This window comes from Loxodonta africana, chromosome 27 (assembly GCF_030014295.1).
Source record: "Loxodonta africana isolate mLoxAfr1 chromosome 27, mLoxAfr1.hap2, whole genome shotgun sequence".
Lineage (NCBI taxonomy): Eukaryota > Metazoa > Chordata > Mammalia > Proboscidea > Elephantidae > Loxodonta > Loxodonta africana.
In genome coordinates, this window is record NC_087368.1 from 10415125 (window position 1) to 10442548 (window position 27424).

The following is a 27424-nucleotide window of genomic DNA, read 5'->3' on the forward strand; positions in this document are numbered from 1 at the left end:
GGGTCCCTATGAGTTGGAATCAACTTGATGGCAACAGGCAACGGGCAACAGGCGGATGAATGGAAAAGATTGAGCTCTTGCCATTTCCAAAACAGGAAAAGTGTGGTTTGTGGATGAGATGGGAGGATATTTTTTGCAGGGGAATCTTAATTTTACTGAGCATTTATCTAGCACCCAAGTGTGTCCTAGATGTTTGTTTATATCACCTCATGTAAACCTTTCCACAACCCAGGTTTTTTGAGTTCCACAGGTCACTTTTTATGGATAAGAGGAAATACAGGTTTAACGAAGAGAATTAAGCTGTCATAGACCACATAGTAATTAGTGTTGACAGGATGCAAACCCAATGACTGATTCCAAATATTGTGTTGTTCTTTGAGAACTTTTGTACAAAATAAGAGTTAAGTTTATTGTGTAGACTTCTCTCTGATGTAGTCTAATTGTGCTCTGCTCGTATTATTTTTTTCTAGCATTTTTATGATTTAGGGATACTGGGAGGGTGTGAATGTGTGTATGTGTCAGGGGCTGGGGAAGGCCGGGAAGACCCATGTTCTCCTAGACACAAAAGAAGATGGGAAACCTATGTTTACCAGAAGTACTTGGGTATTGAGCAATCCCAACTATAAAAAATCCAAACAAATTTTGTGTTTAATGCCAAATAAAACATAAGTAAAGATTTAAAATAAACTCTTACATAAATAAGTAATTTCTTATGCCATTAATATAATTTTAATACTTGTGAAATAAAGCCCTGAACTATCATTTTATCTTTTAATTTTTGTACCAAAAAAAAAAAGGGCAGAAAAGAGATTGTAAACTGATCTGGCTAAGCTTTGGAGAATTAAGTGAAATTAATTCTTTACTGATGCTGTGTGCAATTTATCCAAACACCCCGTGTCCTCTGCTTAGTTGGGTCTCAGTTCATTTTGGTTCCACAGGTCTTTCCTTTTTTTTCATTTTAATTATAACCAGAGCTATGCCTGTGGATAAGTTGAATAGTCATATGGTATTATCAAGTTAGTAATAAAAAACAGTTTTTACATTTCCCTACCCACTCTTTCCCCCTGCTTCTGATTCCTGATTCTTCTGCTTTGATTTCTTTGGGCTGTTCCTTCTGGTATTGTGGCCATATTTCTAAACGACATGCTTACACTGTACTTCTTGATTTTCAGTTTTAGATGTTTTCTATTGATTTCTTACTAGGGGGGATGAAGATTTAATTTTCTGAACCTGTCCATCTTTTCCTCCAAACACTTCCTCCCAACCTGGCCCTGCAATATACTTATTTTTTTCCTTTTTGGTCAAATCAATATTCATCGTTCTCATGATGACTTTATGAGTATTATTTACAACTGTGTAACTTTTCCTTTCCCTGAACCCCCTTTTGTTTCCATTTGTGTTGTGTTCTATTTGCCTATTGCTAATTCATCACAAACCTCTTTGACAGAACTGGTAACTTCCAACATATTCAAATGAGCAAGACTTATTTTTCTTGGATGTGTCCCTCTTGAGCCCTCTGTCCTCCTGCTGTAATCCAAACTGGTTGCTCTCCAGACTTCTGCACTGTTATCTTATTGGGACAGATTTTGCATCAGTATCCCTTCATCCTAGGATGCTCTTCATCTCTCTCCTGGATTGCTCCCTGGTTCTTCCATCTCCCTCATTCTTAGTTTATTCTCTTGTTTTGGTGGGGCACATCCTCCAGTAACTCCCTCAAAAAGGGTTCATAGGAGGCATATTTATTCAAGTACTTGCACATCTGAAAATGTCTCCTCCTCACATTTGACTCATAATTTGGCTAGTTACAGAATATTATTTAGATGTTGGATTTCCTGAGCTAGTTCTCTATTTGCTCCTACCTTTTATCTCCCAGTTTACAACTCTTTTTCCTTTTGTTGTACTATGTGGGACACTTTCTTAACTTTATCTTCCATATATTTTTGAATATTTTTAAAAATTCAAGAACTTTTCTTCTTCTAGGAATTTTCCTTTAAAAAATAGATTTATTTTCATATTTTATGAGTTTAATGTCTTATTTCTCTGATGACAGTAATTACATGTTTTTCAAGACTTCTCTCATTTATTTTGAATTCCTTTCATTTATTTTGAGTTCTTCCTTTACTGTATTCTATGTTAGGGCATTTCTTTAAGTGTCTGTGTTCTCGATGGTTCATTTTGAAGAATAAGGCAATAAAGTATTATTTGGAAACCCTGGGAATTTAGGGATGACAGGAGCACATATCTGGTTATTTTATAGGGAGACCACCAAATTTCATATGTTTTCTCGTAGGCATTCCGCAATCTTCTGCCTTGGGGGGTGTAAGTCTGGCTTCCATTAGAGAAGGATGGGTGAAGAAGGCCTGGGATTTTACTATTTAGTATGTAGACTTTCACTTAAATTTCCTCCCTTACTATGCCTGGAGTCCCTGAGACTAGGGACTCTGGTTAATCTTCTCTAGAGAGTAAATTTCCAGCCTCATGGTAGAGTTGGAAAGGGCAGATGCCAGGTTGGCAGGAAGGGGGCCTAAGGATCTAACTCCCTCTTGTAAAGATTTTCCTCCCATTCCTGGAAACCTGTTGGCATTTAGCTTTTACAGCTCTTTTTTTTTCTAATTATCTCTCTCTTTGTTCTTAAGTCAATCATCACTTAACCATTTGTTTTCAGGCTTCTGAAATTTTGTTTCCATCACTTGTCATCTCTTGTCAGTTCTCTTCATCCTTGTGCATTTATTCCTTTGCTGTTGCTCGCATGGGGCTCAGAACAAAACAGACCTAAGTGTGTGGAAACTGCCATTTTTAATTGGGACCCTCTTCCTTGAATAAATTGTAAGTTTAATGAATCCCTCTACTTTTTTGCTCTTATTCCTGTTCAAAGTTTTTGTTTTCATAAGAGATAAATAATAGCTTTTTGTAGGCTCTGGGGTAAACTAGGCTTATCCAATGTGTCAGTGGTTTCCCACATGGTTTCACCCAATACTGGGTTGGCTACCTAGAGTCATATATGTTTTGACTTAACAAACATCAGCCGTTCGTGCTGGAGGAATGTAGCTTACAGAGGTGCTAGAGTCCAAACTATAGGATCCTTTGGACCTTGGGAGAATCAAAATCATACACTGACTTTTGCAAGATGCATGGTAAAATGGAAATTCTAACTGAAATTTTACTTTCAGAAAAGTTCACATTTATGGCAAATAAATTGACCTATAGATCTTTTTTTAAGTAAGGCAAAACTTTACATTTGTTATTTATGATAAAATTAAGAAAATAATTAAATTAAAAAAATGTCTATTAGCCTACCACCCTACCACAGTTCGTATTAGTGGGTTTGCTTTACCTGTATTAGATAATAAAGGTTTTACAATGGGTATACTACTTTACATTCTGCTTTCCCATGTTTCTAAATCTTCCCATTATCATTTTAATTCATAATATTTTACTCTGTTGAAGTATCATGACTTACTATACTAGTCTTACATGATGCATTTATATAATTTCTATTTTGTCAATTAACAAAGCCAGTGATATAAAGAAAAACTGTACAATGGATTTTTCGTTTTGTTCTAGCTTTTGATTTGCTGAAATTATTTCTTTAATATAAATTTAAAGGAGTGAAATTTCAATAAAGAATCAGAACTTTGCTATACGTAGCCACATTATTTTTTAAAATGACTGTTGGCGACTATAAGTGTCACTAATGTGATATGCAAATTAGGCAACATTTCACTGCCTGTTTAGAAAGGCCTAGTTACATTTCTTTTTAAAACTTTGTTTATATTTGGAAATCAACACTTGAAAGGCAGAATAACAGTCAAACGCAACTCCACTCCAACCACCACTATCCCATCAACAATGACGAACAGAAGTGCTTCCCATTTATCTGAGGAGTTAAAAAAAAAAAAGAAAAGAATTTAAGAAGCACAAGTAATTAATCCACATATTGTTTAATTCTGAGTTTGAGGTCTTTTTTTTTTGCACATTTATGAATAATCGGTGAACTGGTGAGGAACATGAAAAAAGGCAGAATAATTCAGAAAATGGGTATTATCCTCAATCTCGTAAAATGTATATCCTCTGTAGAAATAAAAATATCAGTCTGGGAAAGAAATTAAAGCAGTTACCAAATGATTCACTTTAATGACTTACCCTTTGCCCAGAGAGATAGCTTCATGCTGTAAAGAACTATAGGCTTTTAAAGCCATTTTTCTATTATTTTTTCATGTGACTGTTTTTCTGTAGTGTTACTCTTATTCCTGTGTTCAACATTCTGAGTTTCCTCACGTGGGATAAATGTTCCTCACAACAGTGAGCATTTAGCCCTTATGCCTAAAAGGGACTGAATAGGATTTTAGGAACCAGTCATTATGCACAGTGGGGTAATGGGGTTAAGGTTATCTAAACAAAATATTTTTGCTTCCATCACCTGCTAAGACACTGGAAGATGTGCAAAGTCTGGGAAAGACAATAAGAACTTAGTCTTCCATTTTTCCAACGTCTCCTGAGAGGATTGTGCACAGCCTATTAAATCTTTTTGGAGTCGTCCTCCTGGGGCTTTCAAGTGACATCCTGCAAGGGAACACTGCCTCCAACAGGAACACTGAAGATGCTGGAAGAACTAACTGAGTTTTATTTATTTTGACAGGGTGTGCGTGGACAACCTGGTGAACAAGGCTACCAAGGAGAACTCGGGTATCCAGGCCCACAGGTTGTACCAGTGAACTTGATTTTAGCGCTAAAGGATTTTTGTTTGAAAATTTAACCTAGATTCTTACAGATTATATATTCAATAGGTATTTAATGTAAGCCGAAATGGCACTGAATACTTCCCTTCCAAGGCCTCCCAAAGCAAAACATATAGCCCCCATTCTGGGCAGGTATAGGCCACACAGCTAATATTTCTTGAGTCCTAGACACTACCCTAAGTACTTTCCTTGTATTAATTCATTTAATCCTTCAGCAACTCTATGAGAAAGGAGATTTTATTATCCTCATTTTACGTGGGGGGAAATGGAAAGACATAGAAGTTAATTAAACTCACCAAGGTCACATAGCTAGTAAGAGATAAAGTTAATATTCAGACTCGGGCATTCTAGCTATAAAGTCTATGCTCTTAATTATTGCCTCTGAAGTTATGCATTCAAGTTACTCCAATGGTATTTAATTCATTAAAATTGTACTCTAGTTGGCAGGAAAAATCATCAGCCAAGTGTTTATTGAATCTCTACCCTGCACAGAACTGGGTGCTAAACCTGGGACATTCATATCATTAAGGCAAGGGTCTTGCCTGCAAGGAGCTCAGTCTAGTGGGTGTTGTAAACTATTCAGTGATAACTGAAATTTGAACTTATAACCAGTTATTTTGGGATCTTTTTTTAAAGCATAACCCAAATCTTCCTGTAAGCCATTCTGGAACACTTTATACATCTTTCTTTTAAAAGGCAACTTGTTTCCAAGTACTTCGAATGGAAGAACTTCAAATGGAAAAACAAATTTTACTAACACATCCTATCATGAAATATCCCATGAGTGTCAGATGTCAGAAAGTCCCTGCTGTCTTTAGACTTGACGAAGGTACTAAAGAAAGAGACGGGAAGTCAGGGTGTAATTAGAGATTGTGTATATTTCGCGATGGAAGTATTATCTGAACTCAGCAGAAACAACTGAAAGATACATATTTTCCCCATTTTTCTTGATCATTTTGACAGCCCATCACTGTTATGTCCCTGCCTTCCCCTCTGTACCCACTTTATTCCACTGCTGGGTGAAAGAGGAGCACATCATGCTGGGAACCATGAGCAAGGGAACTGATAAAGTCTGTCCTTAATTCTCACCTTCCCACTGGGATGCAGACATGATGATCTATTTAAATAGATGATTGTCAATGCCTCACCCAGGAGAATGAATGCTACGATCAATGCTTCTGATAGGAAAGCAGTTCTCAGAAAAGTTGGAGAAAAATTAAAGTGACAAAAATCAGTAAAGTAAAAGGGATTGGGGAGAAAATGAGCAACTCCTCAGCAATGTGCACAGTGAGACCAGGCCACTTAAATGTACCTTTAGTTCTGGATAAAATCATAAACATGCTCTCTTGTCCTCAGCTCTTGAATGTGTAAGGAAAGGATTGATTTTTCAAAAGAGATCAATATCCTAGCAGTCCCTCTCATCCCCATTTTAGGATTTAAAATTAGTCGGGTGAATTAAAATATAAAAGCAATGTTCTCAAACTTGAGTGTTCCACGTATTCACCTGGGGAGATTGTTAAAATAGGATTTAATGAGTGTGTAGAGCAAGGTGCTAGGGTGCTGCTTGATTCAGGCTTGATAAATGAGGTAGAGATGGGCCAGGGCACCTTAACTTGTGATTCTAACAGCATCCAAGATGACTTTGTGGTTGCATGGTATATAAATAGTTTTATACAAATCTGTTGAATTTCAATTTCATCTTTGGATCAGGGACCAAGAGGAAGGCAAGGAATACCGGGAATTTCTGGACAAAAAGGCTTACTGGGCGCTCAGGTAGGCTTCAGAAGTAAAGAGCTACAACACAGCTGCTCATTAAAAATGGCCAGTTCATACCCCTGAGTGTTCTTGGACAAATAACATAAAGTCACCCTGTTTGTTCTGGAATTTGTGAAAATCAGGAATTTCTACCAAATAATTCAATGTAGTGAACACTGACCACCAGGTATGGACCCCCTTATACTCTAGGTATATTATGGGAACATGGTGATCAATGAAATATGGGTTTGAGTCTCAAGGGTGTGTAACACAAGCTCATAATTGTCTATGGTGCAAGACAAAATATTAGTAAAATGCATACAAGTAACTCACTTATTCATCACGAATATATAAGGAAGTGTTATTATCCTAGTTTTGTAATTGAGGAAACCGAGGCTCAGGAGGATTAGACGATTTGTCATCCAGATAATAAGTACTTGTAATGACCTCCGACTCAGGTCTTTCCAGTGCCTCTTCTACTCCACCACCCATTATCCTGGGGCTTCGTGGAAGGATCAGACCAGATTGAGACGGATGATCGGGAGGGGATTCCTGATAAAGGGACCATTCGATATAGCTTAGAAATCTGGGTTGTATAATCTGAGTCAGGAATAGGAGTCTTTATTGGAGATTCAAAATAGCAGCTCCAGGATGGCCGAAGCCATAATTCTGCCCTCATTCTCTCCCCCGAGTCTGGAAAAAATCCGGCCCCATAACTCCACTAGTTCTTTGTTCTCATTTAAAGCATTTTTTATTTGGAGCCGGTAAACGCCTAGGTCTTTGACTTTTTGATCTCTTAATCAAATGGTGTTTTCCCCTCCAGTTGCCAGGCAATCCCTCCAATTCTCAGTACTCTGTGGTAGACAGTGGTCTCTTACACAGAACACCTAACTCTTCCAGTGTCACCTCCCAGCCCAGAGTTTCAGTGTGTATATGATGGATTTGGCATGTTGGAGGAAAAATTAATTGATTCTATAAAACATTCAAGGTTAAGCTCATATTTCCAAGGTGATTCATAAGAATATTACCAATTCCAGACCATTGCAATAGTAACAAGAGAGTCAGATAGCTAACTTTGTGGTGATTTTGGTTGTGGTCTTGTTGCAGGGGAGTCCTGGGTCTCCAGGGCCAAACGGTTCTAAAGGAAAAGCTGGGCCAGGAGGAATGAAGGTAAATGCCAGAGAACACACTCTTTCTTGACTGTGACCTGGAGAAGCCTCTTGAGTTTCTTTCATGAGCTTCTCCTTACATGATCATTTCCAGCATGAGTTTCTGATGTGGTTGGTAATGATATTGATTGCCGATTATATTATAGCTGGATAGATGGATACAGAGAAGAAAGAACACATAGACATATAGAAAGACTAAGAGATTGATCTATATATGGTCACGTCTATAGGTAGACAAAGACGGGTCAGTGGATAGATGGAAATATTGATTCATCTCTTACCCACACACACAGACCTGGAAAAAGCCATAGTCACATAAAATTCTGTAACTGGTGCTGCATCCTGGTTTTGCTCATTTTCAATATCAAAATCTTTACTGTATTTGCAAGTTTTAGTAGTTAGTTGCCATCAAGTCAGCTCCAATTCACAGTGACCCTGTGTATAACAAGCAGAAGGAAACACTGCCTGGTCCTGTGCCAGTTAGCTATAAGCTAATTTTCAGAAGTAGATCATCAGGTCTTTCTTCCTCGCCTTTCTTAGTCTAGAAGCTCTCTTAGCAGAGCTGGTATTTGAAATACCGGTGACATAGCTTCCAGCATTATGGCAACATGCAAGCCACCACCACACGACTAACTGTATTTGTCAGTTATCTATATTAACAAAACCTAGGGCAAGATGTTTGACCTGAGACTGTGTGGTGATGCCAATAGGACTTGAAAAGAACTACTATACGATCTCTAAGTAAAATGACATAAAATTGCTTTGATGCATAGGAGGAAATTTATTTCATCTGTATGCTTTTGTATAAAAGGGAGAGCTTGGTGAAGTAGGACAAGAAGGCCCATGGGGACCACAAGGACCAAGAGGGCAGCCTGTAAGTCTGGTTTTACTGTTTTGGACTCTTGGTTGAATTTATTGATTATTATGTGTTGCTTTTTTCATGTTAAACTTTAATATTCTCGATGAATATTATGACGAATTAAACTTGGGGCTATAAATATGACTTGATCATTAAAGCTGTACTGCATATATCTTTATAACAATAAAAAAGAAAAAAAAATGAAATGAGACAAAGAGTCTCAAACTCCTTATATAAACAATCCCAAGAGGTGTCAGGATTAATTTTGCCTTCTCACGTGTGCTGAAGAGGGAAGTGCCAACGAGCCACCTATTTGACAAAGATATTTTATAAGCATTGCATCTGTTAGAAATACAGAGATGTTCCACGAAACCTTTTCTTTTCAAGGGCAACAAATAAGATAGTAGATCAAAGTTTTAGACTTTTAAGGGTACGGATTTGAGTACCCAGAACCAAGAAATAATCTTTGAAGACCAGGGATCATAAAAGATTCAGTTCAATAGATAACACTTCCAAAGACAGGGCTCTGCAGCTTTACCTTGACCTTCACTCTGAACATGACAGCAAGTTTTATGAGTATTTTCAATGCACCACCTTATTGGCATTAGATTTATGATACAGTCATGTCATCTTTCCTGCAACTCATGTTTCAGAGATTTCTTTCACCAACAGTTGAAACTTAAAACTTAATTTGGAAAGGAAAAGAGCAGAACAGGATTACTACCACATGGAATATGGGGCAAATAATGTTTGCATCTACACGCTGAAAATTCAGAATGTGACTTTGACACTTTGACTTCATTAAAATTTCTTGATTTAAAATAAGGTAAACCTTGCTCCTATTGAGCTTTCCCTGGGACAGGTAACGCTGAGGAGGAATGCCTTTCTCGAAACAGTCGCTTGAGAAATGTCAGAGGGAGAACCTTCCAGAGCACACAGCTTGGGTCCCTGGGGTGGCAGGTGCTGGAGGCTCTGCATGTTCTTCAGCAGGGAGAAGATTGAGTAATAGCAAGTCTCATCTTCACACTCTTGTTTCTAAGAACACATTTTTGGCTCCTTTAGCCAAGCCAAACAATAAGTTGTCCTAGGCTATCCTGTCCTCTTTTCTTTATCTTGTTTTTGTTTTTCTACTATTTCAAACTTCCCTTCTCAAGCTATAGGAATGTTTTTTTGTGGCTTAAATTTCTAATTTTTCTTGTTGATTTAGGTGCAGTCTTTATTTGTCCAGAAAAAAACCCCTTAAAATGTTTACTCTTTTTTAAAGGAAGCTCATTATCTGGACGTTCAGGTGCTAAGATCCCCTGTAGTATTATCGGCATTTTCATAATTATTATCATAATTATCACCACCACCAACATGTCCACCACAGCTATCTCCACCATCACCACTACCACGGCCACCACCACCACCATCTCCACCACCATCACTGCCACCACCTTCACCACCATCAATACTACCACCATCACCACCGCCACCACCACAGCCATCTCCACCACCACCTTCACCACCATCGATACCACCACCATCACCACCGCCACCACCACCACCACCACCATCTGCACCACCATCACTGCCACCACCTTCACCACCATCAATACCACCACCGTCACCACCGCCACCACCATCACCACAGCCATCTCCACCACCATCACTGCCACCACCTTCACCACCATCAATACCACCACCATCACCACCACCACCACCACAGCCATCTCCACCACCATCACTGCCACCACCTTCACCACCATCAATACCACCACCATCACCACCGCCACTGCCACCACCACCACCACAACCATCTCCACCACCATCAATACCGCCACCATCACCACCACCACCACCACCACAACCATCTCCACTGCCATCACTGCCACCATCATTATGACCACTGCCACAACCTTCACCACTATCAATACCACCACCATCACCGCCACCACCAGCTCTACCACCACTGCCATCACCAGCACTACCATCACCACCACCAACACTTCCACCACTGCTATCTCCACCATCACCACTACCACGGCCACCACCAGCACTACCGTCACCACCACCACCACCATCTCCACTGCCATCACTGCCACCAGCATCATTATGACCACTGCCACAACCTTCACCACTATCATATACCACCATCACCACCACCACCAGCTCTACCACCACTGCCATCACCAGCACTACCATCACCACCACAACCATTTCCACCACCATCATTAAGACCACTGCCACCACCTTCACCATCATCAAGACAACCACTATCACTACCACCAGCATCACCACCATTTCTATCATTGCACCTATAACACCACTATCTCACTACCAAGACCATCGTCACCATCGTTATAATTACATTATCACCACCGCCACTTATCACAGCTATTCCTGCTACAACCCCACCACTATCATCATTGTCACCATCACCACAACTACAATTACCACCACTACCATTACTAGCCCTTCCCCCGCCACCACCATAGCTACTACTGCACCATCAGCAGCAGCATAATTATCATGTATTAAGTACTTCTTGCTAAGCACTTCCCATGCACAATCTCACTTAATTTTCCTAACAACCATACCTTCACTTAGATGCTATTATTAGTCCCATTTTACAGATGAGGAAACTGAAGCTTAGAGAGGTTGAGTAACTTGCTGAAGGCCACTCATACAACCAGTGTTGGAAGTGGGATAAAAATTCAGGGCTGTCTGGGCTTATAGCCTGTGCACTTAACCACTGCACCACATTGTCTCTGTACCAATCTTTCCCCCCAAGGTCTGTCTTTATCCCTGGAGATTTACCAATTCTGAAACAACTTCTGGAAACTTTGTGCAGTAATGTGTCTTCCTACAACTATGGTATCATCTTGCTGATATACAGAACCTCATTGAAGAGGGGTCTAAAATAATAATAAATTTACTTCCATCATGGCTTTTTAAACTTTCAAACCCTTTCACCTCCTAATCTGAGTAGATACCCTGTGAAGGTTGTCTCCCATCCTCCCCCACTCCTACTCTGTCTTCCTTACCTCCTGGCACTTCTGATTTATCCGAGGGTTTTTGGATACCATTACCAACCCATGGACTCTACAATTCACTTTATGTTATTTTCTCAGGGTCTTCTGGGTCCAGATGGATATGGACATCCAGGAAGAAAAGGAGCAAAGGTGAGGTCAAATGGGTCACTTAGAGAATATTCTTAACTAAGGCCTATAGTTTTAATTTTATTTTACTTGGATACAACTTATTTCCCAAGAGATGTGCCAGGAATAGTTCCTACATGCTGTTTCCGTCATGTAGAAGTGACTACCAGAGTTCCTTCCCCCCAAAATAAAGCTGATCGTGCCAGTCATTTAAAATCAAAGTCCTTACCTCATCTTCTGCTGTGCCAGCTCTTCCCACCCCAACTCTGGGCATTCCGGGCCATTTCCCAACTCCTTGCCTTTACAAAGTCTTGCCTCTGCTATATCCTTTCCCATCGCCCTCTCTAGGCAATTTTAACTCATTTTTTATGGCTGACTCAAATATCGTCTTCTCCTTGAAGAAACCTCCTTGGAATTCCCTAGAAAGGATGTTTTAAGTCATACTCTGTGCTCCTGAAGCACATTGTTCATATTTCAGCAATAACCCCTTCCAGGTAGATTGTGCTGTAATTTATTTCTGTGTATATGTCTACACCTCAGTCTGGGAACTTCTTGACAGCAGGGTGGCATCATGTTCATTTTTATGAACAGAGCATGACATACAGTATGTGCCCAATAAGGGTATTTGAATGTATGACTGAACATGTACTTAATGGGTCACTGTCAGAGGTTTTGAAGCATGGAAGTCACATAAAGCTTGTTGTACAAATCAAATGTCAATAGTCATCGTTATTCTGAATACTTTAGTCTGCAAATTACGTTTATTACCTCACAAAATAAGAAGTCACTGGGATGTTCAGCTACTTAACTATGTCAGGTCTCTGGACTGGCTTCTCTGCAATGCTCTTGACTTTCCCTTGGTGGCTGCAAGATGGCACCCTTTCCATTTTATTGAGCAGGAAAATGCCCAAAACACAGTAAGCTCTTAGTAAATATCTGTGCAGTGATGGAGCTGTGGGGGACCTTAATGATCATTTAATCCTGCCTTGTCCATTTAAAAAAAAGAAGTGAAATAATTTGCCTACAGTCACAGAGCTAGTTAGAGACAGAACTGAGTAGCTAGTCCATTGGAACCCCATTGTGGCAAACCAAGTCCTTCTCCATGAGAAAGTTAACTTACTAGGGGAATTTTGAGTAGAATTCAAATATGAATTCTACTCAACTAAGCAAAGAGCAGTCTATATTGTGATGCGCTTAAAGTTGTGGAACACACAGATGCAGTCCACGTTTGTGTGGATTTTTCCTGACGAGGTCTCACTTACATGGCCCTTATTGCTGCTTGTCTCCCTGCCCCTCCCCCACTACATTTTCCTAGTCTGTTCATTCACTCCCTCTCCACTCATCATATCTTCTTTCTACTTAAATCTCCAAGACCTGCTTTTTCTTGCACACCTCAGCAGGTAATCATGCTTCTGATTTCATTAAGAAAATAGAAGCTATGAGAAGAGAACTTCTGCATACTTCCACCATCAATGAGGCCAAGCTACTTGCCCGTGTGCTCATATACCTGCCTTCCTGTGTACTAGTATGGAGGAGAATCCATGCTCCTATCTAAAATTAACCCCTTCTTTAACCCCTTCTTTCATGGACTGGATTTCATTCCATTTTGCTTCTTTTTTCATGGACTGGATTTCATTCCATTTTGCTTCCTCAAGACCCAGGCTCTTGAGGGTGTTGTCTTTCTTTTCTGCATATTCAAATTTTCTTCCATACAAAGAGGTGGGACATCTCTCATCTTAAAAAAACCAAGCCTTCACTTGACTACATACTCCCATCAAGACATAGCCCCATCTCTCTGGCAAAACTCTTTGAAGGAGTTGTCTACATCAGTGATTCTCAACCAGGGGCAATTTTGTCCCCCCCACCCCCGCCCCATACTCCTACCCCTAGGGGACATTTGGCAATGTCTGGAGATGGTTTGGAAACCCTAGTGGCGTAGTGGTTAAGTGCTACGGCTGGTAATCAAAGGGTCGGCAGTTAGAATCCACAAGGCGCTCCTTGGAAACTCTACGGGGGCAGTACTACTCTGTCCTATAGGGTCGCCATAAGTCGGAATCGACTCGACGACACTGGGTTTGGTTTGGTTTGGTTTGGTTTAGAGATGGTTTGGCTGTCACAACTGCGGGAGGGAGTACTACTGGCATCTAGTGAGTAGAGACCAGAGATGCTGCTTAACGTCCTGCAGCACACAAGGGAACCTCCACAACAAGGAATCATCAGGTCCAACATGTCAGTAGTGCCAAGGTTGAGAAACTCTGTTTTCCTTTCTCAGGTTCTTTCTTTAGCTGACTTCAGTTGAAACTTCATGCCCCCTTCCCTCCACCCTCCCAGCCACTCAACTACATTTGCCTTAGTCGATGTCACTGATGACTCACGTTGCTAAATCTAAGGGTCAGTTCTCTGTCCTTGCTTACTCCATCTCTCAGCAGTATTTGACAACGGTGATCTTGGGCTTGTTCTGGAAACCTTTCCTCACTCAACTTCCAGCACGCCTCACTTTCCTGGTTTTCACTAGATGCTTTTTCCTAGTCTTCCTTGCTGGGTCTTCAGCATCTTCTTGACCACTAAATATTAGAAGACTTTAGGACTCTCTCCTCATACTTTTCTCCCTCTTTACTCACTCTTAGGTGACTTCATCCAGTTATATGGCATCAAATACCATCTATCCCGTGATTTCCCCTTTATTGCTCCAGCTTGGACTAATCCCCTAAACTTCAAATATTTATGCACTTAGTTATCTACTAGGAATCTTAAAATTAACATATTCCAGAACAGCTTTCCTCCTCCTCCTTCGCCTCTTCCTCTCCTTTTTCTGTTTGTTAACCTTTTATTATGGAAAAGTTCAAGCCTATGTAGAGATTGGTATAATGATCCCCCCACCCCATGTACCCACAACTTGCTTCAATAATAAAAAATCTTTGGCCAATTTTGTTTCATTTATACTCCCATCCACTCACTCCCCACCCCACGTCCACCCCCAGATTATTTTCAAGCAAATATCATTTCATCCACAAATATTTCAGGTTGTATTTCTAGTGAGATTCTTTAAAAACAAAACCACAATATCATTATCACACCTAAGAATTAGCAATCATCCCTTAATATTATCCAGTCCATAATAACTGATTCCCCGGGCAGCCTGTCCTTCTTCCAGCCTTCCCCATCTCAGAGAGTCACTCAGGATAGACACTTGCAGCTATCTTTGATTCCTCACTTAACACTTACCTCCTCAATGAAATCCATCAGCAAATACTGGTGATTCTATTTTCAAAGTATATCCAGCATTTCCTCACTTTTCACCATCACCACTGCCACTGTCTGGGCCAAGCCAACATGACTTTTTACCTAGATTCCGGCAATAGCCACTTAACTGGCTTCCATGCTTCTGCACTTGCCCCATATAGTTAATTTTCCACACAACAGCCAGAACTATCTTTTAAAAGCATACAAAACCAAAACCCACTGCCGTCGAGTCGATTCCGACTCATAGCAACTCTATAGGACAGAGTAGAACTGCTCCATAGAGTTTCCAAGGAGCGCCTGGTGGATTCGAACTGCTGACCTTCTGTTAGCAGCCGTAGCACTTAACCGCTACACCACCAGGGTTTCCTTTAAAAGCATAGATCATGCTATTTTTTCACTCAGAGCCCTGCTATGGCTCCCCGTGGCACTTAGAATAAACTCACTGTTAACATGGTCTACAAGACCCTACACAATCAGGTCTCTCTGTTAACTCTCACACTCATCTCTTAGCTTCCCCACCTGCATTCTGCTTGGTGCTCCCCAAGCCTGCTAGCCTTCCTTCTCTTGCTCAGGGTCTTTGCGCATGCTCTTTCCCCTGCCTGGAATGCTTTCCTTCCAGACATCTTCTTGGCTTGCCTCCTCAATTAATGGCGACCTTTGTGCAAATGCCACCTTTTCAAAAAGGCCTTGCCTGACCACCTTATGTAAAATAGCCTCTTCCTTCTCACCTGCCTTACTCTTCATCCCTCTCCGGAATAGCCTTTATCTCTCCCTGACATATTTTATAGTTCTTTTATCACTCTCAGACTTCCCCTCCAACATGTAAGTTATACAAAAGGAGGGACTTTGTCCTGCTCACTAATAAATTCTCAGTGCCTAGAGAGGTGTCTGGCACATAGTAGGTGCTCAATCAATATTTACTGAAAGAGCGGTTGCTTTGTAAGATGGCTTTGGGCTTGACAATGGCACCTGCTCCCCAATTTGCTGCTATCTCCTTTGAGTTCCTTCGCTTGGATCAGATCTTAGATTATTTAAACTGAAGATAAAAATGCCTGAGAAGGAGCCTTCATTGTACAACATATCAAGGAGAGGGAAAGTTTGTAAAAATCTTTTACAAATTATTTCATGTTGAATGAAAGAAATGAGATATGGCCACTTGGGAGTAGCTCAAGATAACAACTGTTGCTGTAGTTGTTTTTTTTGGCATCTGTTTTGAGTCTAATTCTGAAAATTTATAGTTTCTTCCCTTTCCCTGAGGAATGTCAATGAAAGACTTAATCACATGACATTAAATAATTCCCTATCTCATTTCTGACACTAGGGCAAACCTGGATTTCCTGGCTATCCTGGCGCACAAGTAAGAAGATATCTTTTTGGACCTGCCAGCTTGTAGGCAGCATTTATTACTTGTTTGTACTTATTTTTCTTTACATTCAAGATTCTGCTTTTGATTCTATTAAGGGAGAAGATGGTGACCAGGGGCACCGAGGAGAAAAGGGAGCAAAAGGAATCAGAGGGAAGAGGGTAAGAACCAAGGGAATTTTCAACATTTTTTATAGATGCCCATGTCATAGCATTCTACTCACAGGCCCATATTTCTATTGGGTTAATGGCCTTCTTAGCAGGAAACCCATGTCCTCCTCAGTCAGTGCATATTCCACACCTTCCTTGGACTACTACCACTCCCCACTTAATCCCACTCTCCTTTATTTTCTGAATGCAAATGCAACTCATTAAACTAAGGCAACAGAAAATCCAATTTGGCTTTTCAGTTATGCAATACCAACCTTTTAAAAACAAGTTGGGGCATCTCTGTCTTAGGTAAGTCTACATATCACTTGAAAGAGTATTATTTTAGCTGCAAAGCAAATATTGATGTTTCTTTAAAATTCTTCCAAGCCTTAACTTTCTCTTAGCTGTTTGAGGACTAGGCTTTCAAGACTCTGGCTGCCATCTTGGAGGACTTGAAGTCACTGTGCTTTATTGAGTCTACCAATAAAAATTCATTCCTTTAGGTCCTGAAGATTCAGTCTTAAAGAGCCACAATCACTAGCAACTCTTTTTTGGGAAGAGTAACCTTGTAGGTATCTAGCACCTTGGTGATGTTTAGCTGATAGACATGAGAGCAAAGCCTCTGGGAAGAGGACATGGAAAGAGGAAAGAGAAGAGAATACGTATTTTCAGGCACTCAGTAATTAATATTTTTATACACTGACAAGGGCATAAAGAAAAATTTTATCTATTTCCAATCTGGCTTGCTGCTAACTACTGTTGTCCTGCTCAGCTAAGCATATCACTCTGGTTTTAAATTAAAAAAAAAAAAGAGAAAGTATCACTTACATCCAGATAATCCTGTACCATTTGAAATATCTATAAGATAAGCAGTGAGCTCATGGCTAGCATGTGATTTTTATGAGACTGAGGACTAGAAGATGGTGGGGCAATTTCTCCTGTCTCCTGATGCCAGTCTCTCAATGCAGACTTCCAATGCATTCTTATTTATTACTTGACCTGAGGCTCACCTGAGTACTGAGTCACCCTTTAAGGCTCTGTTTGGAAGCATGCACACACACGCATGACTGGGGTAACTATGTAGGCAGGAATATGGATGTTTTCCTTAAAGAGACCCTCCTCTCCTTCAATTCTCTGTGTCTCACTGCACTGTTGCATGGCTCAGAAACTAATGGTCCACAGCAGATTCATTGGACCTTAGATTTAAGGACAACTTGGGATCTCAAGGTGGGTCTGATAGTTTCCTTATTTTGGGCAACTGATCTGAAATCAAGTTGTAATCAAGGGGAAAGCTCATGACTTTGGTTTGGTCATTTTTAGGGTAATGCTGGCTTTCCTGGATTTGCTGGAACTCCAGGGGGGCAAGGCCCACCAGGACAAATGGTAACATGTACCGTTCTGTGTCTTTTTTTTTTAATTCAACCTTTATGTAAAAATGCATAAGAATTTGATAAGAGACATCTCCAAGTAGAAATGAACATTTGGGACATACAAGAGGATCTATAGGGAAATGGACCAAGTTGGCTTTAGAGAACATTAGCTTCAAGTCCTTACACAGTATCGTTATCTAGTATATATTTTTTGCTTGAACATGAAGAAGATACTGGAGTGGCTGAAGATTTGTGAATTTGTCTAAATACATAAAACAATACATAAAACTCATTAAAGGGTGAGTTTATCAAAATAAATAAGATCAGCAACAAAATTTATGCAAAGACCAGAAGAAAATCCTAACAAAATATGACATTTATATATTCTTACTGAACTAACAATGTTGTAAGCTAACAAGTAGTTTTGAAATGTCCTGGAAGGTCATTTGGTATGAAAGCAAAGACTTTGCGGTTACTGTTGGTCTGTCTCATGCTTTGTCCTACGGGTCCAGACTGTCATTTCATAAGGGGTGGCACAGTGGATCTGCCATGGGGTGGGCCTGGTGGTTTCACTGCTGTCTAAGGTTTTCTAGAGAGGAGCAACCAAGTCATAGAATCAAAAACCTTAGAGATAGAAGGATGACTCATGCACATTTTATAGATGAGAAGACAAACACTGAGAAGATTATAGTGACCTGCCTGAAGTCACTTAATAGAGCCTGAAGTATTAAAAAAAAAAGATGTCACTTTGATGACTAAGCCTTTTCAATTGCCTCATATGTGTGTGAAAGCTGAACAATGTAAAAACAAGATAGAAGGAGAATAGACACATTGGAATTGTGTTGGTGAAGAGTATTGAATATATTACGGAATGCCAGAAGAACCAACAAATCTGTCTTGGAGGAAGTACAGCCAGAATGCTCATTAGAAGCGAGGATGGTGAGGTTTCATCCTGCTTACTTTGGACATGTCATCAGGAAAGACCAATTGCTAGGAAAGGACATCATGTTTGGTAAAGTGATGGATCAGCACAAATGAGGGACACTCTCCATGAGATAAGATTGACAGAGTGACTGCACCAATGTGCTCAGACCTGCCAATGATTGTGAGGATGGCAAAGGACTGGGCAATGTTTCATTCCATTGTATGTGAGGCCTCCATGAGTCAGAGTCAACTCGATGACAGCTAACGACAACAGAGTCTAAATAAGGACTAAGATCTTTAGACTCCCAGAGTGGCTGGAGCCCAGCAGCTCTGATGTGAGGGGCACCAGGGAAGACTTGTTCTGTAGTAAGGCAGAGACAGGGAGTGGTGGTGGGTGCCCTGAGGAGAAGGGGTGGACGAGGGACTGGGGTCCACTTTAGAACTGCCTATGAATAGACCTGGGATGTTGAGTGGCCTTTTCTTAAATTGTGATTTTATCCTAAAATGAACTGGACTTCTAAGAGTCTCTGTTATCTACCTGAGCTTCCTGGACTCCAAAGTCAGAAACACTGACCTCAGCACTTTGGCTTCCTTTCTTAAGGGGTTATGTAGGACTGCAGGGCTATGCATGAAGGGCAGAAAGTGGTCTTCTATGTATTGTGGTGAGCTTTCTCAGAATCTCTTGCCACCTCTGGAGAAGAAGGTGTTGAACCTTAAAATTGTATTTAAAACTCAAATTTCTGTTTTTTTCCAGGGTGTCAAGGGCCCCAAAGGTTTGGTAGATATGATGGTAGGTGAAGATTTTAATTGTAAACTTTCTTCTTTTCAGAATACAAAGGTTTCCACTCTCACAAAATAGAAATCTGCTAATCTTAAAGATTCTTTAGTTTCTTTTACAAATTCTTTAATACTATAAGTTTATACACTTGACTCTGAAATGTCATAATTAAATAAAATAAAAAAGAGTAAAATACTATTTCAAATCCAGCAGGGAATCTGGATGTGGTAGAGTAATGTTAGTTGACATGAAATGAAGGACTTTGAAGCTACCCTCTTTTTGCAATATGCCTTTTTGTGAAGCTCAAAAATTGCTTGTAAAGTATTTATAAATGAGACAGGGTAAAGTACAGGCTTCTGTGTCTCATGGCATATCCCGAAAACAATGTCAAAAGTTATGATGGTTTTTCACCTCCCAACTCCAAAAATACTATTGGGGGCAGGGCATGGATGGTAGAGGCACCTGAAGAGCAGGAAGTGGTAGGACCAAGGGAAGAACAGAGCAGAAAGGAAGGGATCAAAGGCAAGAAGCAGAATTACTAGGGGAAGGATGAGAAGTACCTGACTTGGCAGCCGTTCTAAAGAAGTGTTACAGGAGTTGCTAATTCAAGAGCTAAAGGCATTTCCCTGATAATTAACCTTCTGTGGCAAGATACCTAGATCTAAACATCTTCAAAATCAGGTTGGATTGTTTTGTGACGATAAAAAAATGGGTGCCCCTTATCCACCTATGCCCAATAATATGGGTAATATTGTATATGAAATCTTTTAAGTGTTTTAGCATGTTCACTGGGTCCAGAAATACAACTGCTGGATTGTTTCATCTGCTCTCACAATTTTTGGGTTTTCTGTTGTAGTTAAAAGCTTTGGATTAGCACTATAACATCCATATGACATTTCTAAGTCACGAGGGTGAGGAAAAATATAATCTGCTTCCAACTAAATGCTTTTTCTTTTTTTTCTCTGTCTTGCTCTGTCTTTCTAACAGCCTTGCGACATTGTCAATCTCACACGAGAAAACTGCCGTAAGTTGTTTGGGAAAAGCTCAAAAAGAGCCAGTGGTGTGAATGGGGATGGATGATGGGTTGGGGGCACAAGTCCCCTGTGGATTTGGCTGAGGTTTGGGCGGTGCCATTGTCTATGGTGAAAGATTCTTATGAATCAATATGTTGGACTCAGTATTCCCCTCAGGTGTAAGTAATCATTTCCAATGTGGTCTCAGAAATAAAGTGGTTGAAAAACTAACCATTTCAACAATGAAGAAAAATTCCACTGTAGAATACAATGAAGTACAAAGATAATTGCACACCTGCATGTCTGCGTCTTGGTGATTGCTATCATAAGAAGCTTTGTTCTTTTTATCTCATCCATTTAAACAAGAAGGGTCAATGGTAACCCTCCAACAAGAAATGTGTCCCATTTTATTTGCATCTGTTTTAAAATGGAATTATGAATCATCAAATCTTAGGTAATGTTTTATCACATTCCCAGATTGTGATTTAATTACTGTCTTTAATATACGCCAGGATATTTGCGTCCTATAATACACACTTTTCTTCATTTACTGGCAATAAAGAGAAAACATTGAGTTGACAAGTAGCTTAGCTTGAAAGCTTGGATTGTCTTCTCGATCATCTTGCCCTTCTTATTTAACCCTTCCCTGTTCTGTGTCTTCCCATCCAGCTGTTGCTTAGGGAGATTCTGGAATTTTTTTTCTAAAAATTGCAAAATATAATACCATCAGCTTGACCACCAAAGAAAGGAGTGTCAGAGTTGACCGTATACATGTTAAAACCCATTTACATTGAGGGGCACCATGTAGTGTAAATTCAACAGAAAAATTGGCAAAATCTATACAAGTAATTGACCCAAGCGAAGGACCCTACTTCCTCACTATATTGTGTTGACATGTCTAAAATTGCTGTTATTCAATTATTCCCATCTATATACACAGACATTTTGTAGTGATTTAATCTAAATATAAAATGCTCCTTTAGGCTGGAAATGAGCAAAGGACATGAGTAGGGGATTCAGGAAAGAAAAAGTACAAAGAACAACAAACTTATGAGAATGTTCAACTTTACAAAAAGTCAAAGAATAGAAATGAAAACAATTAGATGCTCCTTTTTCTCAAATTGGAAAAATTTCCCCTATATTTTGCTTTTCTCTTCTTTTTTATTTTATTTTTTATTCATTGTGGTAAAGTATACATATAAAATATTTTCCATTTTAACTACTTTTTAAGTGTAGAATTCAGTGACATTAATTACACTCACCATGTTGTACAACCATCACCATTATCCATTTCCAGAAGTTTTTCATCATCCAAACAGTACCCCTTAACAACTTCCTGTTCCTTTTCCTCTGTAGCTCTTGGTAACCACGAACATTTGTCTCTATACATTTGCCTATTCTAGATATTTCATATGAAGAGGCTCACACAATATTTGTTCTTTTGTGTCTGATTTATTTCATAATGTTTTCAAGTTTCATTTCTTTTTATGGCTGAATAATATTCCATTGTATACCACATTTTGTTTATCCATTCATCTGTTGATGGACTCGGGTTCTTTCTACCTTTTGGCTGTTGTGAGTAATGCTGCAATGAACTTTGGTGTATGTGGTAATATTTTAAAATGGCAAAAATCTCTACTCAAATTTTTAGAAATGTATAAAAGTACACATTACTGGTGGTAATGTAAATTGGTACAAACTTTCTGAAGAGCAGTTGGACAATAACTGATCAAAGTCCATAGAGATTTATCTTATGGATATAATTGGATAAATATACACAGATACTTGTACAAGGATGCTTATCACATAGGCATGTTGGCTGAAGAAATCATGGGACATCTATATAGAAGAATAATATACAGTCAGTGTGAAAGAGCATCTAGCTCTTAATTTATTGATGGAATTAAGGATAATTTTAATTTTTTGTTTTTCTAATATTTTTTATGAAAATGTCTTGCTTTTGTACACATACACTTACACATAATATACAATTTATAGCTAATATAGTGTTAGATATGTGTGTGTGTATGTGTATGTTAGGATAGCTCAGTGTATTAGATTTAAGTTCAGCAAGTGTGAGCTAAACCCCCAAATAACAATAATACAAATGTATTTCTCAAATCAAAGCCTGGAAGTAGTCCAGAGTTGATATGGACTCCATGGTGTTCAGGGATTCAGGCTCCTTATGTTTTCTTGCTTTGCCATTGGTGGGTGCTCCTTTACCGAAATCACCTCATGGTCCAAGATGGCTGCTGAAGCTTCAGCCATCATGTCTATATTTCAGCCACCAGGAAAAGGAAAGAAAAGAGAAGGATCCATTTTGGAAGTTGCACTTACCATTTTTCTTATTCAAATGGACAGAACTTAACAAAATGGCTACACCACTTGGAAATCTAGTCTTTATGTCAGGCAGTCACATGCCCAGCCAGAAAACAGGAGCTCTATTACAGAAAAATGGAAAATGGATATGGGAACTAGGCTCTGCCACACTTAGGCAAGAGTTGGAGAAGGTTATTGCTTGAATTTCTCGAAGGAGATAGTTTTTCAGGTTGAAGTATTTACACGGAAAAATGCCACTGCCTAAGTAAGCTAACAATGCCTTTTTTTCTCTCCAAAATAATTTCCCTTCCAGCTTGTTCAACAGGTAAATAATATTCCTCATTCACTTAAATGCTTACCTGTTTAGAGGCTCTACAGAAATTCCTAACTCTTGCATATCCATTGTGTCAAGGTGCTTCCAAATGCCCAGCATTCCCAACTGAAGTGGTTTTTGCCTTGGACATGTCAAATGATGTCTCCCAGTTGGATTTTGAAAGGATGAGAGACATTCTATTCTCTCTGTTGATGAAGATGGAAATAAGTGAGAGTAACTGCCCAACGGGTGCCCGAGTGGCCATCGTTTCGTATAATGCCAAAACAGATTACCTGGTTCGCTTCTCAGACTACAAGAGAAAGACTGCCCTCCTGCAGGCTGTTACAAAAATCCCCCTGGAAAAGTCTTCTGGCTCCCGGAACCTTGGGGCCACCATGAGATTTGTGGGGAGACATGTATTCAAACGTGTGCGCTCGGGCCTTCTCGTGAGGAAGGTGGCTGTATTCTTTCAGACAGGCTGGACCTATGATGTGGCTTCCATCAGCACAGCCACACTGGAACTCAGCGCACTGGACATCGTTCCTGTGGTCATCACCTTCACGAAAGAGCACAACCTCCCAGATGCCCTGGTGGTAAGCTGGGGAACCCTGGCGGGTAGGCCATGGGGAAGTTAGCACCTGCAGCTTACCCCTTGTTCCCTGAGTGGTGCAAACAGTTAACACCCTCAGCTTCTAACCAAAAAGTTGGAGGTTTGAGTCTACCCAGAGGCGCTTCAGAAGAAAGGACGGTGATATACTTCCGAAAAAAGCAGCCATCGATGACCCTATGGAGCACAGTTCTATCCTGACACGGATGGGGTCATCATGAGTCAGGGCCGCTTGACAATAACTGATTTTTTTTTTTCCTTACCCCTTCTTCAAGGAGCACGTGAGGAATGAGGAACGATGTCTATGCATGGAGGGTAGAGGTGGGGTCTGTGTATTGCCTACTACGAGTACTACCATTTCTTGAGGGCTTATCCTGTGCCATGTGCTTGTAAACATTATCGTATTTTATTCTCTTAACCACCCTACAAGGTAGGTGTTACTGCTTCTTTCTGTTTCTAGGATAGGAAAATTGAAGCTTAGAAAGCTCAAGTATATCGTTAAAGATCAAATACCCAGTTCGTGGCAGGCTGATATTGTACCCACACTGTCTGCCTTCAGAGCCTGTGCTTAACCACTGCTAATGGTGTCATTAGGATGATGAATCATCATTGTAGTTTTCTTTCTTTTTTATTGGCATATAACCCATGTAACAAAGTGGGTCAAGTGCACTCATCTTAAGTGTCCAGATGGATGACCAAGACATGGTTTAAGATATAGAGCGCTCTCAGCATTTCGTAAGTTTTCCTCATGTCCCTTTCCAAACCATGCACTCCCCAGGGTAACCACTTCTCTGACTTCCATCACGATCGAATCGTTTGCCTATCTGGACCTTCGTATAAAGTGGATCATACAGCATGTGCTCTTTCGTATCTGGCTTCTTTTTTTCAACACAGTATCTGTTCTTCTTGTTCATCCATCTTGTGTCTGTTGGTAGTTCGTTCTCTTTTTATTGCTCTGCAGTATTCCATCCTGCCGTGGGCTGTTTGGGAAAGGCTCACAAACAGTCAGTGGTGTGAAGGGGGGTGGGTGATGGACTGGGGGCACAAGTCCCCTGTGGATTTGGTGTGTACACCATAATTTATTTATTTATCTGTTCTCCAGACTTAAACTTTTCTAATTGAAACTCACACAACACATTCTCATGGAACATCAGATGATTTATTGAAATGAGGGTGATTCCTTTCTTAAGAGATTCCAGGCTGTTCATTAATGTTAGGTTGAACCGTGTGGCATTACCAGTGGTCAACCAGTTTGACCTGTAGAAACGGAAATGTCATTATGTTCAACCTAAAAGCTAATGGATTCATCTGTGCCAGACCATTTAATTTTCCCTGAAGGTAGTGTGTGCAGCGCAAGTGGAGGTGAGAGATTTTGTTGACACAGCTGTGAATATGGTTCTAAGAACCAATAGGTAGAATTGTGACCGCTCGCAAACTGTTGGACAGGATGGACAAAATATCTTGGGCTTTGAGAAGCAAAGTTAAAATGTAGAGGGAGAGATCCTTGTTCACTGTTACCCTTGCCAGCAGGATGCCTGAACAGGGGCAAGTGGGGGTGGGCAGGCAGCTCTCAACAACTTCTTAAAAGGATTAATAAAGGGAGGGCAAATAGATCTTTGGGTAGTTCAAACAGTTTTCATTTGTCTGGAAACCCTGGTGGTGTAGTGGTTAAGAGCTAAGGCTGCTAACCAAAAGGCTGGCATTTTGAATCCACCAGGAACTTCTTGAAAACTCTATGGGGCAGTTCTACTTTGTCCTGTAGGGTCACTATGAGTCGCAGTCATCTCGAGGGCAAAGGGGTTTTTTTGTTATTGTTGTTCTTTTACTAACCTAAAGGTTGGCAGTTCGAACCCACTGAGCAGTACCATGGAAGAAAGTCCTGGTGATCAGCTTCAATAGATTATAGCCAAGAAAACCCCAAGGAGAGGTTCTAGTCTATAACACATGGGGTTACATGAGTCGGAACTGACTTGACAGCAATGGGCATAAACAAATAACAATTTAAATTAGAGGTGTGGCTTTTGGCTTAGGCTCTTTACCAATAATGAGGGTCTCTCTGGGTCTCTTTGCCTTTCTGGGTCTCATTTTACTCAGCTGTAAAATGGAGAGAGGGTTGCAACTAGATGTTGTCTAGGTTTCCTTCCAAGTGTAATTCCCAGGAAGGTATTTCCTTTACATTTGAAGAGTGATATCCAGGGTGAAATTACCAGTCACCAGTTGCTGTCAAGTTGACTCTGACTCATGGCGACCCCTTGAGTGTCAGAGTAGAACTGTGTTCCACAAGGTTTCCCATGGCTGATTTTTTGGAAGTAGGTCACCGGGCCTTCTTCTGGGGTGCTTCTGGTGGACTCAAACCCCCAACCTTTCTGTTAGCAGCAGAACATGTTAACTGTGCGCCCCTCAGAGAATCCTAGGGTAAAATTATATTCCCCCCTCTGAGAGGGAATCCTGGGCAGGCAGAATTTGGAACTGACGTAGATATGCTTCTTTGTCAAAATGCTCTTGCTCTGTTCATTGCTTTAGGTGCCAAGTAAAAGGATGTAATAGAATGTGAAAAGAACTTGCCAGCCTGCATAGAGTTGGCCCTTTGTTCTGTCACTTCTGTCTGCTTTCCTCTCCACTTCTGGGACATATTCTTGCTCCAGGATGCTAGGAGACAACTCCATGCTCTTTAAATTTCACAATTCAGAAAGGATGTTAAATGGCACTTACTAGATCAAAAGTAATGAATGGTCTCATACCTGGTGACATTGAGAAGGAAAGAAACCATAACAATGACAACCCCGTTCTCAAGGCCTTTCAGAAAGTCCATATTTCCTTGTAATTGAATATATTGCAGCCTTTCACCTCCCCTATCCCTGTGCTATATCCTTAGGGGAATCCAGTTAGGGGAGTGGGAACCCAGAGATTTTTCTTCTAAATTCTCTGCCTGAAGGCTCCCTTTGACTATCTGTGGCACTTTTGGCTTTCACCTCTATGTTGTTTCATTTTTCAGAACAACTCCCACATGCTTCTTCTGGGAGAATAGTTGTTGTTCAACTTGAAACAATTATATAAACAGATGCCTTAACTTCTCAGTTCATTTAAACACACTTGGAGGCTGCAGTGCATGTTGAAAAGATTTTTTGAGCCATCCATTCAATCATCTCAACCCTTAATAAACTGTGTTCCAGCATTCTGACTATCTGTGCCTAATCCCGTTGTTAAAAACTGCCTAACTGCCTTGTGCCTCAAAATATGAGACTTCAATAGCCCACCCTACTCCTTTTTTTAAGGACTAAAGGGAAAATAAATATTTTTGTGGGCCGGGTTTCAAATTTCTTTTTTCTTTGTGAAAAGTCTACCATGTGTTCCCTTGAAACAATATCTAGGAAAAATTTAAAAAAAAAAAAAATTTTTTTTTTTTTTTTTTTTTAGCTCACGTTTATTGGTCTAGCACTATTCTAAAATATTCCCACTTACTGATTCATTTTATCTTCACAATTACCCAAAGAGATAGGGACTGTTATGAGCCCCTTTTTACAGATGATGAAACCAAGACTCAGAGAAGTTAAATAATTTGCCCAAGATCTAGAATTCCCATTTTCAATGGGAGTTTGAGTTCAGAAGTCACTACCAGGAATAAAAGAGATTTGAGAAGTTCTAAGCTCTTTCCATGTCTTAACTCATTAAATCTTTACAAC

General features: G+C 40.1%; 1 protein-coding gene across 1 annotated transcript in view; it reads left to right on the forward strand.

The window, feature by feature from the left end:
* The window catches only part of LOC100664786 (collagen alpha-4(VI) chain-like), a 117786-nt gene that overhangs the window by 68677 nt on the left and 21685 nt on the right, over window positions 1–27424 (forward strand). The window contains exons 22-33 of the mRNA XM_064277314.1: window positions 4640–4702; window positions 6450–6512; window positions 7602–7664; window positions 8475–8537; window positions 11636–11686; window positions 16227–16262; window positions 16367–16429; window positions 17738–17800; window positions 19466–19501; window positions 20477–20513; window positions 23135–23146; window positions 23234–23727. Coding sequence (XP_064133384.1) covers window positions 4640–4702; window positions 6450–6512; window positions 7602–7664; window positions 8475–8537; window positions 11636–11686; window positions 16227–16262; window positions 16367–16429; window positions 17738–17800; window positions 19466–19501; window positions 20477–20513; window positions 23135–23146; window positions 23234–23727 — 1044 coding nt within the window. The remainder of the gene's footprint in view (window positions 1–4639; window positions 4703–6449; window positions 6513–7601; window positions 7665–8474; window positions 8538–11635; window positions 11687–16226; window positions 16263–16366; window positions 16430–17737; window positions 17801–19465; window positions 19502–20476; window positions 20514–23134; window positions 23147–23233; window positions 23728–27424) is intronic.